A 14,986-nucleotide genomic window follows, 5' to 3' on the forward strand; every position below is an offset into this window, starting at 1 on the left:
GTCGAAAATTAAACGCTTGATAAAGTAAGAGGAGAAATCTGCACCCATGTGTTTAAATTTATTTATTACTGTGTTTCTATTTTTATTCCGTTTACATTGTATGAAATGCAGTAAAAAAAAATTTTTAAATGTTACCCCTAAAATTGATGTCTAGATCCGTCACTGAGAGGTGTTAATGTATTTTTACATTCACATTCGTGTTGTTATACTATATAGTTATGCTTTTAGTATAAGTAAAAAGTGATAGGTGTTTAACAACACACTTGCATACCTATAAATTATATCATAAGTTTTTGATAATAAATATATTTTTTATTGGTTGATATATATAACTGGTCCCCTAACCATGTTGACTGGTCATTTTTGGATCTATATGCCAGCAAACTAAATCACAGCCAATCTCACTATAACACATTACTATATATATATATATATATATTTCTCCCTCTCTGCAGAGTGCAGACCACATATATGCAAATATACATCCAAAATCTCATTTATTTTTCTTACACAAACAAGAGATGGAGAGTTGTGCATTAACACTCTATAGATCCTCTCTAGATTTTAAACCTCTAAACCATATCAACTGTAACACCAGACCCAAAGTCATACCAATTAGCATCAACTACAAGACCACAAATTCAAATCATTCTGTTGTCTCTTTCACATCTTATTCTTCATTTTTCACCAAAAGAGTTCACCATGAATATTCTCCAGTTGTTAGAGCTGCTGCTTCTGCTGCTAATGAAGCCTCGGGCGAGTCGACGGGTCCGGCTAAAGTTGGCAAGACTTCACAACTTGCAGCCATGTTTGGAGTATGGTACTTGTTGAATATATACTTTAACATCTTCAACAAGCAGGTTTATTTCTATTTTCCTGTGGTTACGAATCATTTTTATCTTTATACCGTAAATGTAATTCGGATATGCGTTAATATATATATTTTTTGAACGGCAAATACTACACCAATTTTGTCTGAGACTTGAACCCTCACCGCTTGGGAGTTTTCAACTTATTAAACACCTTGATACCATTGGGTTACAACCGGTGGATATTTATTAATGTTGCAATTAGTTTTTATTTTTATGCCATAAGTGTAATTCGGATATATATGTATTAATATATATATTTTTTGAACGGCAAATACTACACCATTTTTGTCTGGGACTTGAAGCCTCGCCACTTAGGAGTTTTCATCTTATTCAACACCTTGATACCATTGGGTTGGTTACAAGCCGGTGGATATGTATTAATATTACAAATAGTTTTTATTTTTATACCATAAATGTAATTCGGATATGTATTAATATATATCCATATATATATATATATTTGAATGGCAAATACTACAGCATTTTTGTCTGGGACTTGAAACCTTACCGTTTGGGAGTCTTCACCTTATTAAACACCTTGATACCATTGGGTTACAAGCCAGTGGATATGTATTAATATTACAAACAGTTTTTATTTTTCTACCATAAATGTAATTCGGATATGTATTAATATATATATATATAGCTAAGTATAAAATGAAAACCCACTTGAGTTGTGAAAACTCTAGAAACCCATTCTCAATCACACGTTTTTAATTAATGTTTAAATCTTGTGGTCCACAATTAAAGTGAATAAAAAATATAAATATAACTTTAAATCTTGTGGTCCACACATATAAAAATTAGTAAAAAAATGTTAAAAAATAGCAAAACATTTTTTTTTGATGTTTCTATTTTTTATTTAATGTTACAACATATATTACATGTAACAAAAAAGCGATGTTACATAGGGTTTTCGCGGGTTTTCACAACTCAAATGGATTTTCATTTTAACCTTACCCTATATATATATATATATATGAACGGCAAGTACTACACCATTTTTGTCTGGGACTTGAACACTTGTCACTTGGGAGTTTTCATCTTATCAAACACCTTGATACTGTTCGTTTACAAGCCTGCAGATATGTATTAATATTACAAATAGTTTTTATTTGTGTATCATAAACGTAATTCGGATATGTATTAATGCAACACTACTTTTATTTATAACTCTGCACTTAATGGACAATGGTGTAGATTTAGAATGTTAGAAGATATAAGAAATAAAGATATTCAAATTTATTGGTGAATAATTGAACATAATACTTTAGCTTTTGATGAATAAAAGCAGAAAGGGTGAAAATACTTTAATGAATTGATTGTACATAAATTCATAATGCATTATGTTATATATAGGTACTCAAGGTTTTCCCGTACCCAACCACGGTTACAACGTGCCAATTCGGGTGCGGTACGCTCATGATTTTGATTATGTGGACACTTAAACTTCATCCAAGACCAAAGCTTCATAAATCACAGGTTAACTTAATTATATTATTAAGGCAAATAAATGCATCATGCTACAAATGTTTATTGTTTCATTCTAGTGCTAATGTTCAAAATGTTTTATTTATGCAGATTGTACCTGTTTTAATGTTGGCAGTGGCACATACAATGGGAAATCTTTTAACTAATATAAGTTTGGGAAAAGTTGCAGTTTCTTTCACTCACACAATCAAAGCCATGGAGCCTTTTTTCACTGTTGTATTCTCAGTACTCTTGCTTTCTGAGGTCAGTAATTCAATACTTGTAATATTTGAATCTATAAAAGGTTTACTGGTTTTTATTAATCCCAACTATCATCTTTTGGTCGCTGCTGGTCCCAACTAACGAATTGGCTGATAACGATCCCACTTTTTATCATATTTGTTCCGAGCAGTTCTCGACTAACAGAATTCTAAGACGTTAGCTGCAGGTTGCCAGAAAAACGTTTTTTGCCCAGAAAACTCACATTTTTTTCCAAAAACCTCAACATTTTCATCCCAAACATCTTTGTAACCCTGGATCGGACCTTTAGGAACCTTTTTTCTAGTAAAAGCCCAATTATTGAAGTCACCGGAACCCTAGAACCATCGTCGGATTTGGTTGGTGGTGCTCAAGTGGTGGTGGTTGGTTGGTGGTGAGTCAGTTGGTGGTGGTGGCGATGTTCAGGTTGAGTTTTTTAGCAAAAAATGTGAGGCGTTTTTCTGGCGACTTGCAAGTAACGGCGTTAGGATTATGTTAGTCGCGGACTGTTGGGAATATTAGTCACGTTAAAAGATGGGACCATCAGCAGCCAATTCGTTAGATGGGGCCGGCAACGACCAAAAGATGATACTTGGGATTAATAAAAACCAATATACCTTTGTAAAATGATTATTTGTAATTGTTACTTGTATATGTTGTCGGGTTTGGTGGAGGCCTTTGGGTCCATTCTTGATCGGGTTCCTTTCTTTAGTTGAAAACCACTAGGGAGCAATGGCGAACCTACACTAGGGGTCGGTCGACCATGTGAATATTTTTTAGAGTTATATATATGTTAAAATCCCGACCGACCTCTATGAAATTTTGGCACCGACCCTTTTCCAACCCCTGTGAGTGAAATATATTGGGTCCGTCACTACTTGGGAGCCGACCCTAGTATCCTAAATAGAAACCCGTTTTATCTTTTTTGTCCCACACAATCTAGACTAGTCGCTATATATTCATATCATACTTGTAATATCTCATCGTGAGTGTTGAGAACATAAAGCAATAAAAAAATTCTGGTTGCAGCCCGTTGACGTAGGTCAGCTAGAGTCCTAGACTGAACCACGTAAACCGTTGTGTCTCGTGTTAATTTATTTTGTGCAGTTTGACTGTGTGTGTTTTGCTTAACCGGGATCCTAACATATCTATGCGAGTATAGAGACCGACAATATGGGTTGTGTCATCTCTTGTACCTATCGTTGGCGGTGTGGCGTTAGCATCCTTCACTGAGGCTTCATTTAACTGGTTTGATACTAAAAAAAATTTTAAGTTAAATTGTCAAAAATTAATATAATCATGTAGAGTTGGTCTATTAACCATATTATGTGAGTGTTACAGGGTTGGTTTTGGGAGTGCAATGGCATCAAATGTGACCAACCAGTCGCGCAATGTGCTTAGCAAAATGTTTATGGTTAACAAAGAGGTACACTTTCATTAATCAACCATCATATACATAATAATATTTGTTGTAATTATATCAAGTGATTAATGACAGGAAGCTTTGGATAATATCAATCTCTTCTCGGTTATGACAATCGTCTCACTTTTCCTGTTGATCCCGTTTGTGTTCTTGTTAGACGGCATCAAGTTTACGCCCGAATACCTGCAATTTGCTGTGAGTATAATTATAGTCATATAAATGAATTAGCCTTTTTGATGTATCTTGATATATTTGTAACATTTTTTGTTTTCTTTAGGCAAGTCAAGGTGTAAATGTAAGAGATGTATGTCTAAGATTTGTCCTGAGTGGCATCTGCTTCCATAGTTATCAACAGGTATATATAATTTTACCATAATTTACATTTACACGTACATCACGGTAAATAATAGTAAACAAGTTTCACAATTGTTCCACGGTTCCACCTATGGGCGCTCTAAATAGCGCAAGTTTCAAGGGATACAAACTTCTAAAACAAAACCGAAAATAAGATTTTTGGGTTTTGAAAATCCGTCTGGTTTATGCTTTTTCGGTTTCTGTTTTACCATTTTGGCTTGCAAAATTTCGTGCCCAAAAAAATGACTAATAGGCTAATAGAAATAAATTTGGGCTTGAAACTTTGAACCTAAACTTTATTTCTAAATTAACAATTACACATTTTGATATAATATTTTTGGGCTACATCATTATTAACTTCTTCATATAAAAATAAAAATAAAAGAAATTATTAATTTCTTATGTGCTACTTGAAATTGGTTTTTCTGTAATGGTCAAGTCGGTTTTTTCGGTTTTTTGTTACAATAAAACCAAAACTGAAGTGAAAAATATATTTTCTGAAAAAAGAAATAAAACCCAACCTTCTACGTCAGTTATTCCTGTTATGGTTGGGTTATTTTGGTTTTTTGCGCACCTCTACATGTGTAAAACTTGACAACTATGCTAAGAGCACTCGTCTATGTTTTGGGCAAACAGGTTTCATACATGATTCTAGGAATGGTGTCACCGGTGACACATGCTGTTGGGAACTGTGTGAAGCGCGTGGTAGTGATTGTGTCATCTGTTATCTTCTTCCAGACACCAGTTTCTCCCATCAATTCTCTTGGTACAAATGCTTACAATTTACTACAATATGTAACTTCTATAGCACGCTTACGAACTATACTTCTTTAACTTCAGGAACCGGTTTGGCCCTTGCCGGAGTTTTCTTGTATTCAAAGGCAAAGCGGATAAAGCCAAAGGCCGCTTGACTTGTACTCCAAGTAAAATGCCGTTCGATACGAGTCTCCTTGGATTGATAGTGCATTGCATAGAATTGAGGAGCAGTTTCATTTATGTGAAAATGCTTATAAATCCAGGGTTTCTTTATATATTTATTAGCCATGATTCCCCTTTTTAAATATAGAAGTATAACCGAATTATAAACTATGCAGTTGATATTGCCTATATCGGTAATATATCAGTTATTGGTCCCTTGCCAAAATATCGGTTAAAATATCAGTCAAATTATAGGTACCGATAATATCAACGATATTATCCGATATTTTACCGATATTTGACGGATATATCGCCGATAGTCCTAGTATAAATATTTTAAGTCTTAATTATCAGTTTTTAGTGTTCAATGCTAATGATTTAAGTCTTAATCAGTTCCTAATTGCTACGTTTGTTAGTGTTTTGCAAGTTGCAAAAGGTTAGTTTGTTAATGAGTAGAGAGTATACTGAATTATTAATGCTAAATTTCAAAATATATGAAGTTTACATGATACTAAAATTACAGATATTAACCGATATCTCAGATATTAGTACTTGACCGATATCCGATATTTTTCTGTATTAACTGCTTAGATTACAAAGATAGTGAGATATGATACACTAGAGATGGAACAAGGAGTAAATGACAAACTTTGAAGATAAACATTATATCAATATATCAGATTATCAGATAACTTTTTTAAGGGTTTTGACTATATAACAGAACCTAGAAAGAAAAAAAATATATACAAGCCACATATTTGTTCAAGTGGTGCCAATTTTACAAATTAAAACTACAATTGTTGGACCACTATAGCATACTGATGGTTGTTGAAAAACTTGTTGCTATAGCAGCCACTCGCTTTCCATATATACCAACATGTGGTTAATGCAGTGGCATAAATACCTTTTTTGTGTCCTCATCTGGAGCTAACTGAGGATGGCGAGAACTTCACTCAGCGAGATATAGACGAAAGATGATAGCTTACACGAGGAGAGTATTTGCAGCTTCCGGCGCTAAACCGCAAAATGAACACAGAGACGAATTGCAACCATGTTTTAACGTTTCTACATTTAAGTTTCTATTGATTCCCTTTAGTCGTACAAAAAATAAATTAAAAAAAAAAAAAATCTTTGATGGCATCCGTTTCATCCAAATAAAATTTTCATCATTTGGAGGATCTGGCCCGGATCAATTTCTAACCTAATTTCTTTAAACGAGAAATCACCTATCGCCTCCCATTGAAACCCAGTTATGGAATCCGTAATGGGTGTCACTCATGCCCTTTTTGCGCCAAAAACACCCCCACACCACTATATGAGTGGAGCGATTTTGATTTTTTTTTTTGGCTCTGCATCTTGTTGGAATGACGACGTTTGGGGCAAAAGGTTTGGTCAACTGACCAATCATATCTTTCCTAATTTTTAATCTTCTTTTAACAAACTTAAACATCATTAAAAACATTAGAAGGGGTTTCAACCACTACGCATATCCCCGTTCTACGTGGCAGAAAAATAGGCGTTTTTAGCCGCTCCACTACGAATGCTCTTATCTTCACACTCAGATGTTTATGCTTGATATCCGAGGGCTAGGTGTTTTTGTCGTTCTGTTGTCTCCGAATCATCTTGTGGATCTCTTCTCCTGTTCACAGATAGGTAACAAACTGGAATGCTGCCAAGAAAAATTTTAACTAATGTTATTCTACCACTGAAAGATAAAGTTTTGGCTTACCATGATGAGAGTTTAGATCTATGATGCACGGAAATGCCTAAGCATGTGGAGTCCCCGTCCCAAGGACTTCAATGACGGGATTCGGGTTCCTGCTTAGGTTCATGTTGACACCTACAGGTAGACCCGAGTAGTTGAAAGGGAATAAACTCATCTAACAAAGGTTGAAAACTCAAAACAGAGAGACCATTTCAAGAAACAAGGGGATAAAGACGCAGAATGTATTTCCCTAATTCGAACTCGGTTGAAACCGGGGCAGACTAAACCCATCACGACGCAGAAACACAAACATAACCTATTCGAACTTGATGCCATTGTAATGATGCACAAACAGGTCACTCAAAGATTACTGCAACTCTTGATGCCATTGTAATGATGCATCAAACGGTCACACAAAAGAAGACAATATCAATAACACACTTTTTAACCATAATACAGCATATAGGTATATGACGTAATCATAATCAGAAAGCAACTTTTTATCATGTTAAAGAGTTTATATATATATATATATATATATATGAAACGACATAACATACTACATAAAATATTAAGATTCAAGCCCTAGTCTAAGGTGAACATGAAAATGGGGTAGGCAACAAAGTTGAACAACAAATAAGCATATGTGGATAACATAACATATTACACAACAATAATAATTTAAGTGACTTAGAAGCTAAGGAAGGCACACTGGTTGCGAGCATGTTCTGGTATCAGTTTAGCCAAAAGTTCCAAAGATGCCCCTTTCAGCTCTGTCAATTTACCATAAACCGAACCAGTTAATGAGCATTCCAATGCAAACACATAATCGTTAGAAATAATAACTAACCTTGAGGCTTGAAATTAAAGAGTGGTGGCAAGGGCCGCCCGTTTGGAAGACGTGTGTTTGGATCACGAAGTTCGTTGAAGAAAGGGTGGATACATGCCTCCAACTGTCAAATAATTTGTTATTTATTATACAAGAATATCGATATATAAAGACTTACAGTGAATAAAATAACTTTAAGTAAGGTTATGTGCACTTACAGCAGTGCACCTCAAGGTAGGAGAATATTGGAGGAGTCTTGAAACAAGGTCTACGGCTTCTGGCGGGGTCCGCTTGTGAAAAATCTATGTATGAAAAGTGAAGTTGAATAAAATATAATAACAGTTTAAAAATGCAGGTGCAAGTGAAATTGAAAAGTAAATAATAAATATCCTCACTTTGTGCCAAGGGTGAGCTTTGATTTGTGGGAACTTAAATTCAGTGTAGTTTGGATTCATGCATTTGATTTCTTCACGGGTCGGTGTACCGAGAACCTAAAAAGATAATTAAAAAAATAAATAAATACAGAAACGAAGATTTTTTTTTCAAAAGTAATAATTTTTTGTATAAAACGGAAAAAACTTGCCTTGATGATCTCTACAAGTTGGTCAACTCCACTCTCACCTGGAAACAGAGGCTATACAGTACAATGGAAATAGATTTAAAAAGAAAGAAGTATTCCATGATGTATAAAGAGAGTAGTATTATTAATATTAATGCAAATAACCTGTCCTAGAAGCAGTTCAGCAAGAACACAACCAACCGACCACACATCAATGGCAGTTGTGTATTCAGTTGCCCCGAAGATGAGTTCAGGTGCACGGTAATACCGAGAGCATATATACGATATATTCGGTTCGCCTTTCACCTGTTCATTCAGACAATATAAAATAAAATCAACAAAATAGCATGTTATAACATATAACTAATGACCAAACATATATATTACCAGAACTTTAGCACTTCCAAAGTCACATAGTTTGAGCTGGTGGGTATGAGGATTCACCTGCAAGAAATATTTTCCAAAATATGTAAACCTTTTTTTTATTTTTGAAAGAGGGGGGGAGGGGGGGGGGGGGGTTGATAGAAGCAAACCAGAAGATTTTGAGGCTTAATGTCTCGGTGGCAGATGCCAAGTGAATGAATATACGCCAGTGCTCTAAAAATCTGAAAACACCAGAGTATCATGGGTTCATATATGAAAAGGGTATGTGAATATAAATGAGGATAAATGAAGGTCCGTATATGAAAAGCGCAAACCTGATAAGTGTATAGTTTGACATAAGTCATGGGCATTCTTTGATTTGCCTTGCTATAGTGTCTAGCTACACGATAAGCTGTTTCGGGTACATATTCTAGAACCAAATTGAGATAAAGTTCATCTTTGTCTGTAGTTGAAAAGAAGCAATGTTTAAGTGAAACAACATTGGGATGATCAAGAAGTCGCATCGTTTGTAATTCCCGGTTTTTATATCGTTTATCCTGCAATACTTTTTTAATTGCAACAGCTTCTTCGGTTTCTAAGCATTTAGCCTGCATACATCACAAATTGTTTATGAGGTATGTAAAAAGATTCTTTCTTTTGAGGTGTTTCAAGGCAAATTAAAAATATTACCTGAAACACAATTCCAAAAGAACCCTGCCCAACCACACGCTCCGCCATGTAGCTTATTGTCTGAAATAACAGTTACAAAGTATTTAAACAACAAATGGAATCATATCTAAAGTCTATCTTATACACACCCACATAAACACTTTATGAGGTGTGTAAAGACATAAAGTTACCTGTTTGGGTTGACCATTTCTTCCTCCAATAGTAGTAACGATAATATGACCAGTTTCAGTGCCATTTCCGTTCACTACGGTTGCTTCCATTTCCTAAAATAGGCAGCGTATATGTGAGAGTTGTAGAAAAGATGCACCCAAGGAATAATAAACCAAATTGCGAAAAGTAAATAAAATGGAACTATGTCGAAGACACAAGGAGCAACCTTTTCCACCTTGTCATCTCTGATTTTCATTTCATTGATTTCTTCAGGCAGTTTGTCAACAAACATTGAATCACCGTCCACTTTTTCGACCGTCGGATGAGCCATTCCACCAGAAGCCATAATTGTGGAAGACCAAATAATATAATGTATTTCTTGTCACTTAAGCATCACCCGTGTTAAAAAGCATCTGGAAAAAAAAATCATAAGAAATCATTAAATAACATCTACTTCAGAATTATAGAGATAGATCCCTATAATCCAGAAGCATGAATCAAATTGCATAGTGCCTAAAACAAATTGTGACATGTGTAGCATCTAGAGCATTATGTAGAAAGCTGCTGTCATTTTCAGTTTGTCAAAACCTACCGCTAGCTGCAACTTTTAGTCATAAATAGCTATTTATTGTTTGATTTTCAAACAAGGAGCCACATCCTTTAATTCATATTTTATACACTCCCTATTTTCAGGTAAATTTTCTACCAAACTTGCCCTAATTTCAATAAACATGTTCCCTAACTTTCAAACACCAACAATTAACGACTAAAAGATATCCTAATAACCATATAACAGAAACTGAAGGCAATATTAATCACAAAGAAAACAAGATTCCGTAATTTCTGAAGCCCTAGTTCAAACTATGAGCTTGAACATTTCATGATACTATTACTTCCAAAATCACTCGTGCTAAAAAGCATCTGTACAACAATAAAATCACAACTCATCATTAAATAACATCTACATCAGAGTTATCTAGAGATCCCTATGATCTAGAAGCACGTATCATAATCGCAAAGTGGCTAAAGCAATATATGACGTGTAACAGCTAGAGCATTAGAGAAAGAAACCGAAAGCTGCTTCATTTTGAGTTTGTCAAAAGCTACCACTAGCTGCAATTGTTTAGTCATAACTCATAAATAACAATTTATAGTCTTATTTTCAAACCAGGAGCTACATCCTCTAATTATAACTTTAAACACTCCCCTAAATGCAGGTTACCTACCAAACTTGCCCTAATTGTAATGAATATATGCCCTAACTTTCAAACACCAACAACTAACAACTAAAACCTATCCTAATTATCATATAACACAAGCTTAGAGCAAAATCAATCCACAAAATTACACAAACAAACTAATTCAATAAGTAACTCGATATATACCTATAATCTGTAGCTAAAACGGCTCGGACAAAACACCGATCAAATTCAACGCCAGACCAAACAACCGCTAAAAAACCGAAATCTGTTGTCATTTTGAGTTTGTCAAAACTCAAAACCTACCACTAGACTATGCGGTCAATCTCGGTGGTATATCGATGGTATCTAGGTTATCGGTCCTCATGTGAAGTATCGGTCAAAATATCGGTGGCGATAATATCGGCAATATTGACCGATATTTCACCGACATATTACCAATATTCCCGGTATCAGTGTTTTAAGTCTTAATTTTCAACTTTTATTGTTTAATGTTGGTGTTTCGAGTCTTAATCAGTTCCTACTTGCTAAATTGTTAGTGTTGCAAAAGGTTAATCTGTTAATAGTAGAATATGTTGAATTGTTAGTGTTAAAGTGCTATATATATAAATTCTTCATGATATTAAAATTACCGATATCCCCCCGATATCTCACCGCGATAACCGATATCTCAAATATCGGTCCTCGACCGATGTCCGATATTTTTCCGCATTAACTGCTTAGCCACTAGATCGTTTAAATTACATCATAATATATTATACACTCCCTTATTTACATGTAACCTACCAAACTTGCCTTAATTTCAATGAATATATGCCCTAACTTTCAAACACCAACAACTAACAACTAAAACATATCCTAACAACCACATAACACAAAATTAGGGCAAAATCATACTCAGTTCTAATCTAATTACAAAATTACACAAACAAACTGATTCAATAACCAATAAATTCGACATACACCTGTAATATGTAGCTAAAACAGCTCGGAATCTGTAAATCGCCGATCAAATTCAACACCAGACCAAAACAACCGCTAAATAATTGAAATCGGAACGTAACGCCGGTGAATTTGATACTTCTGAGACTGCGATTCGATAATAATATTAATATGTTTGTATGATGAAGTTGAATTGATTTGATTGTTGCAGGCGGATTTGAAATGGTTTTATGAAATCTGATTTGGGCGAGTTTAGAGGTCCGTATACATTGGCTTTGGGTGGGCCCTGTGGTGGTTTGGTGGAAGCTTTTGTGTTTGTGAGGCTTTGTAGCCGTTGATCTTTTTGGGTATGGCTTTTTAACGGTTGGATGAGGGTGCTGGCTGTACACCTTTAATTATAATCATATCATTTAATGATGTATGTAAATGTAAATTTCTATGCACCACATTAATCTATACTAAATAATAAAAAAAAAAATTTTTTTGTCACATGTCATTCCCTTTATGCAATTTTAGTATTTTATTTCTACCTTTCTTTCCTATTAATTATACATTTTTATATGTTTTGTTTAATGATTTCTCTAATTTCTTTTGCAAAACGTATTTTCTTTAAAAAAACGTTAGGTTTATTTATAAAATATTTTTATAAACTAAACATTTTCATTATTTAACTTGTCGAATATAAATTATATCGTTTTTATATGTAAGAAACATTTACATGTATATGAAATATTTTAGCTCCTAAAACTTACTTAGCGGGTTCATTGTTAATAATACGTGGATCTTTAACTGAGCCCAATCCGTCTTCTTTTCCCATGTAAACGTAATCTATTTCTTTCTATTCATAAGTTGTCGATCAAAACCTTATTGATTCTCTTTTACTACATATTCTTCGACTGATTGAAAGCTTTCTTATATTGATGGATGGTTCGTATTGTTCCGACTCTACTGTGTATCGTCTAATGTTGTATCGAAAGAAGTATTTAGAGATTTATGATTTTTTTTAAGATTGCGAATAGTAGTTGTAATTCATACTTATTTAATATATTACTCAACTTTATTTATCAAAAGTTATCACTTACAGAATGTAAGTTATCAAACATATGTAAGACATGGATACCTAACCTATCTATATCTATATTAAATAATAAACAAAAGTTTCCTTTTGTCACATGTCATTCCCTTATGCAATCTTAGTATTTTTTCCCGCCTCTCTCTCATATTAATTATACATTAATTATACATTTTTATATATATATTTTTAATGATTTCTCTAATTCCTTTTGCAAAACGTATTTTATTTTAAAAAAAATGCTAGGTTTGTTTATAAAACATTTTTATAAACTAAACATTTTCATTATTTAACTTGTCGAATATAAACTATATCGTTTTTATATGTATGAAACATTTGCATGTATATGAAACATTTTAGCTTTTAAAACTTACTCAGCGGGTTCATTGTTAATAATACGTGGATCTTTAACTGAACTCAATCTGCCTTCTTTTCCCATGTAACCGTAGTCTATTTCTTTCTATTCATAAGTTGCCGATTAAAACCTTATTGATTCTCTTTTGCTGCACATTCTTCGACTGAAGCTTTCTTTTATTGATGGATGGTTCGTATTGTTCCGATTGTACCGTGTATCGTCTAATGTTGTATCGAAATAAGTATTTAGAGATTTATGATTTATTTTTAAGATTGTGAATAGTAGTTGTAATCATACTTATTTAATATATTACTCAACTTTATTTATCAAAAGTTATTACTTACAGAATTTAAGTTGTCAAACCCATGTAAGACATGGGTACCTAACCTAGTTATTAAAATATAATGAACACATGGATGTTCATGAGCCGAGCTAGCCAAGTCAAAATATGCTCGTCTGCTCTGGGTTTTAAACCGAGCTAGCTTGGTTTAGTTTTGAAACAAAGTTGAAAATCTGAGATGAGGCTCAAATTGATTTAATTTTAAATCGAGCTGGCCTGGTTTAACTCGGTTTGGTATGGTTTAAAAAAGAAATCCACTAAAAACGTATTTAAATAATATAGAACCCAAAACAGTATCAATGAAGTATTTCAATTTATATAAACACAATAATTGCTAAAATATAATGGACATGGGTGCTCACGAGCCGAGCCTGAGTCTGCTCATCTGCTCTGAGTTTTACATTGAGCTAGCTTGGCTTAGTTTTGAAACCGGGTTGAAAATTTGAGATGTGATCAGATCGATTTTAAACCGCTGCCTTGATTTAACTCGGTTTGGCTTAGTTTAAAAACGAAATTCACTAAAAGTGTGTAAATAATATAGAACTCAGTACAGTTTTGTAATTTCAAATTAGAATATGTTACCGGAGTTAATAAAAGATAATAGTTTTTTTTTAATGAGTTTTAATAAAGTAATGTAGTTGGTTGAAATGTAGACACAAGTTCAATTTCCACTGAGATTTTTGTGATCTTTAGTTCGATCCTGAGGGCATCCGGGTTTTACTACCAGTGGGCCTTCGGGCGGTGGGTTTTTCCCGAAACTGGTGATAACTTGGAGGCGTTTAAGGGCTCCGTACGGCTGGGTTGGGCCAGCTGACAGTTGCCTTTTGTCATTGGATCACCCCGTACGAAATAATTAGACATTATATGTTTGTTGGCCGTTAAAAAAAAGTTGGTGGAAATGTATCAAATAGAGAAAATATGCATTGCACTCTCATCTTGATTGCTATGGTTTTGTATTGCTTGATTTTTCTGCTAAAGCTTTAAATGGGACAGCATCTTTGGGAGTAATTAACTTAATAAGTTAATAACCAACATGGATTTGTTAAAAATATTGTTCATTGTGGTTAGCAATAATTGTATATATTTCGTCACGTTATCTTAATAGGTGTTAGTATTGTATATTGATTAAATTTATTTTATATAGTATTCGTTGTACTTAACATTTGATCAATAAAAATAAAATTACCTTTTTTCCATTACATGCATTTTTCTCATAGTTTTCTGTTAGGCCAGTTGTACAATAATTTATAAATCTTTTAGAATAATTATCGTGACTATAACATAGTTTTGCCACATTTATGTCTTCGTTGTCTTTTGGTGATTGTGGCAATTGGCGTGGTTGATGATTGATGCATCATCTCATTTATGCATTCTTAGGATATTCTCATGTTTATAGGGGGTATTCAACATTCAAATCAAACTTAAATAACTTGTCGAATTTCAGTTTGAATTCGATATTTGAATATTCGAATCAAATTAGCAACCGA

General features: G+C 33.8%; 2 protein-coding genes across 2 annotated transcripts; one reads left to right on the forward strand and one right to left on the reverse strand.

Moving 5' to 3' along the window:
• Positions 1 to 521: 521 nt before the first annotated feature.
• Positions 522 to 5,414, forward strand: LOC143628806 (phosphoenolpyruvate/phosphate translocator 2, chloroplastic-like). The gene is made up of 9 exons (XM_077098291.1): positions 522 to 860; positions 2,232 to 2,354; positions 2,454 to 2,606; positions 3,763 to 3,848; positions 3,942 to 4,026; positions 4,099 to 4,218; positions 4,301 to 4,378; positions 5,014 to 5,143; positions 5,218 to 5,414. The coding sequence occupies exons 1-9, from the start codon at positions 522 to 524 to the stop codon at positions 5,286 to 5,288; spliced, it is 1,185 nt and encodes a 394-aa protein (XP_076954406.1). The 3' UTR covers positions 5,289 to 5,414.
• Positions 5,415 to 7,563: 2,149 nt separating this feature from the next.
• Positions 7,564 to 11,973, reverse strand: LOC143628807 (shaggy-related protein kinase epsilon-like). The gene is made up of 13 exons (XM_077098292.1): positions 11,756 to 11,973; positions 9,818 to 10,004; positions 9,612 to 9,704; positions 9,442 to 9,501; positions 9,087 to 9,359; positions 8,922 to 8,993; positions 8,776 to 8,832; positions 8,554 to 8,694; positions 8,413 to 8,463; positions 8,225 to 8,320; positions 8,048 to 8,131; positions 7,851 to 7,953; positions 7,564 to 7,773 (listed from the first exon to the last, which is right to left on the reverse strand). Exons 2-13 carry the CDS (start codon positions 9,935 to 9,937, stop codon positions 7,691 to 7,693), a joined length of 1,233 nt encoding a protein of 410 aa, XP_076954407.1. The 5' UTR covers positions 9,938 to 10,004; positions 11,756 to 11,973; the 3' UTR covers positions 7,564 to 7,690.
• Positions 11,974 to 14,986: the final 3,013 nt, after the last annotated feature.

The sequence above is a fragment of the Bidens hawaiensis genome, unplaced genomic scaffold, assembly GCF_021521415.1.
Source record: "Bidens hawaiensis isolate Kalapana, Puna unplaced genomic scaffold, B.hawaiensis_p1.1 tig00005061_1, whole genome shotgun sequence".
Lineage (NCBI taxonomy): Eukaryota > Viridiplantae > Streptophyta > Magnoliopsida > Asterales > Asteraceae > Bidens > Bidens hawaiensis.

Coding starts and splice junctions, on each gene's coding strand:
- LOC143628806 (XM_077098291.1), top strand. CDS start 522: ATGGAGAGTTGTGCATTAACACTCTATAGATCCTCTCTAGATTTTAAA. Junction 861..2,231: donor TTAACATCTTCAACAAGCAG/GTTTATTTCTAT, acceptor TGTTATATATAG/GTACTCAAGGTTTTCCCGTA. Junction 5,144..5,217: donor TTCTCCCATCAATTCTCTTG/GTACAAATGCTT, acceptor CTTTAACTTCAG/GAACCGGTTTGGCCCTTGCC.
- LOC143628807 (XM_077098292.1), bottom strand. CDS start 9,937: ATGGCTTCTGGTGGAATGGCTCATCCGACGGTCGAAAAAGTGGACGGT. Junction 9,502..9,611: donor GAAATGGTCAACCCAAACAG/GTAACTTTATGT, acceptor CTGTTATTTCAG/ACAATAAGCTACATGGCGGA. Junction 8,695..8,775: donor TTGGAAGTGCTAAAGTTCTG/GTAATATATATG, acceptor CTGAATGAACAG/GTGAAAGGCGAACCGAATAT.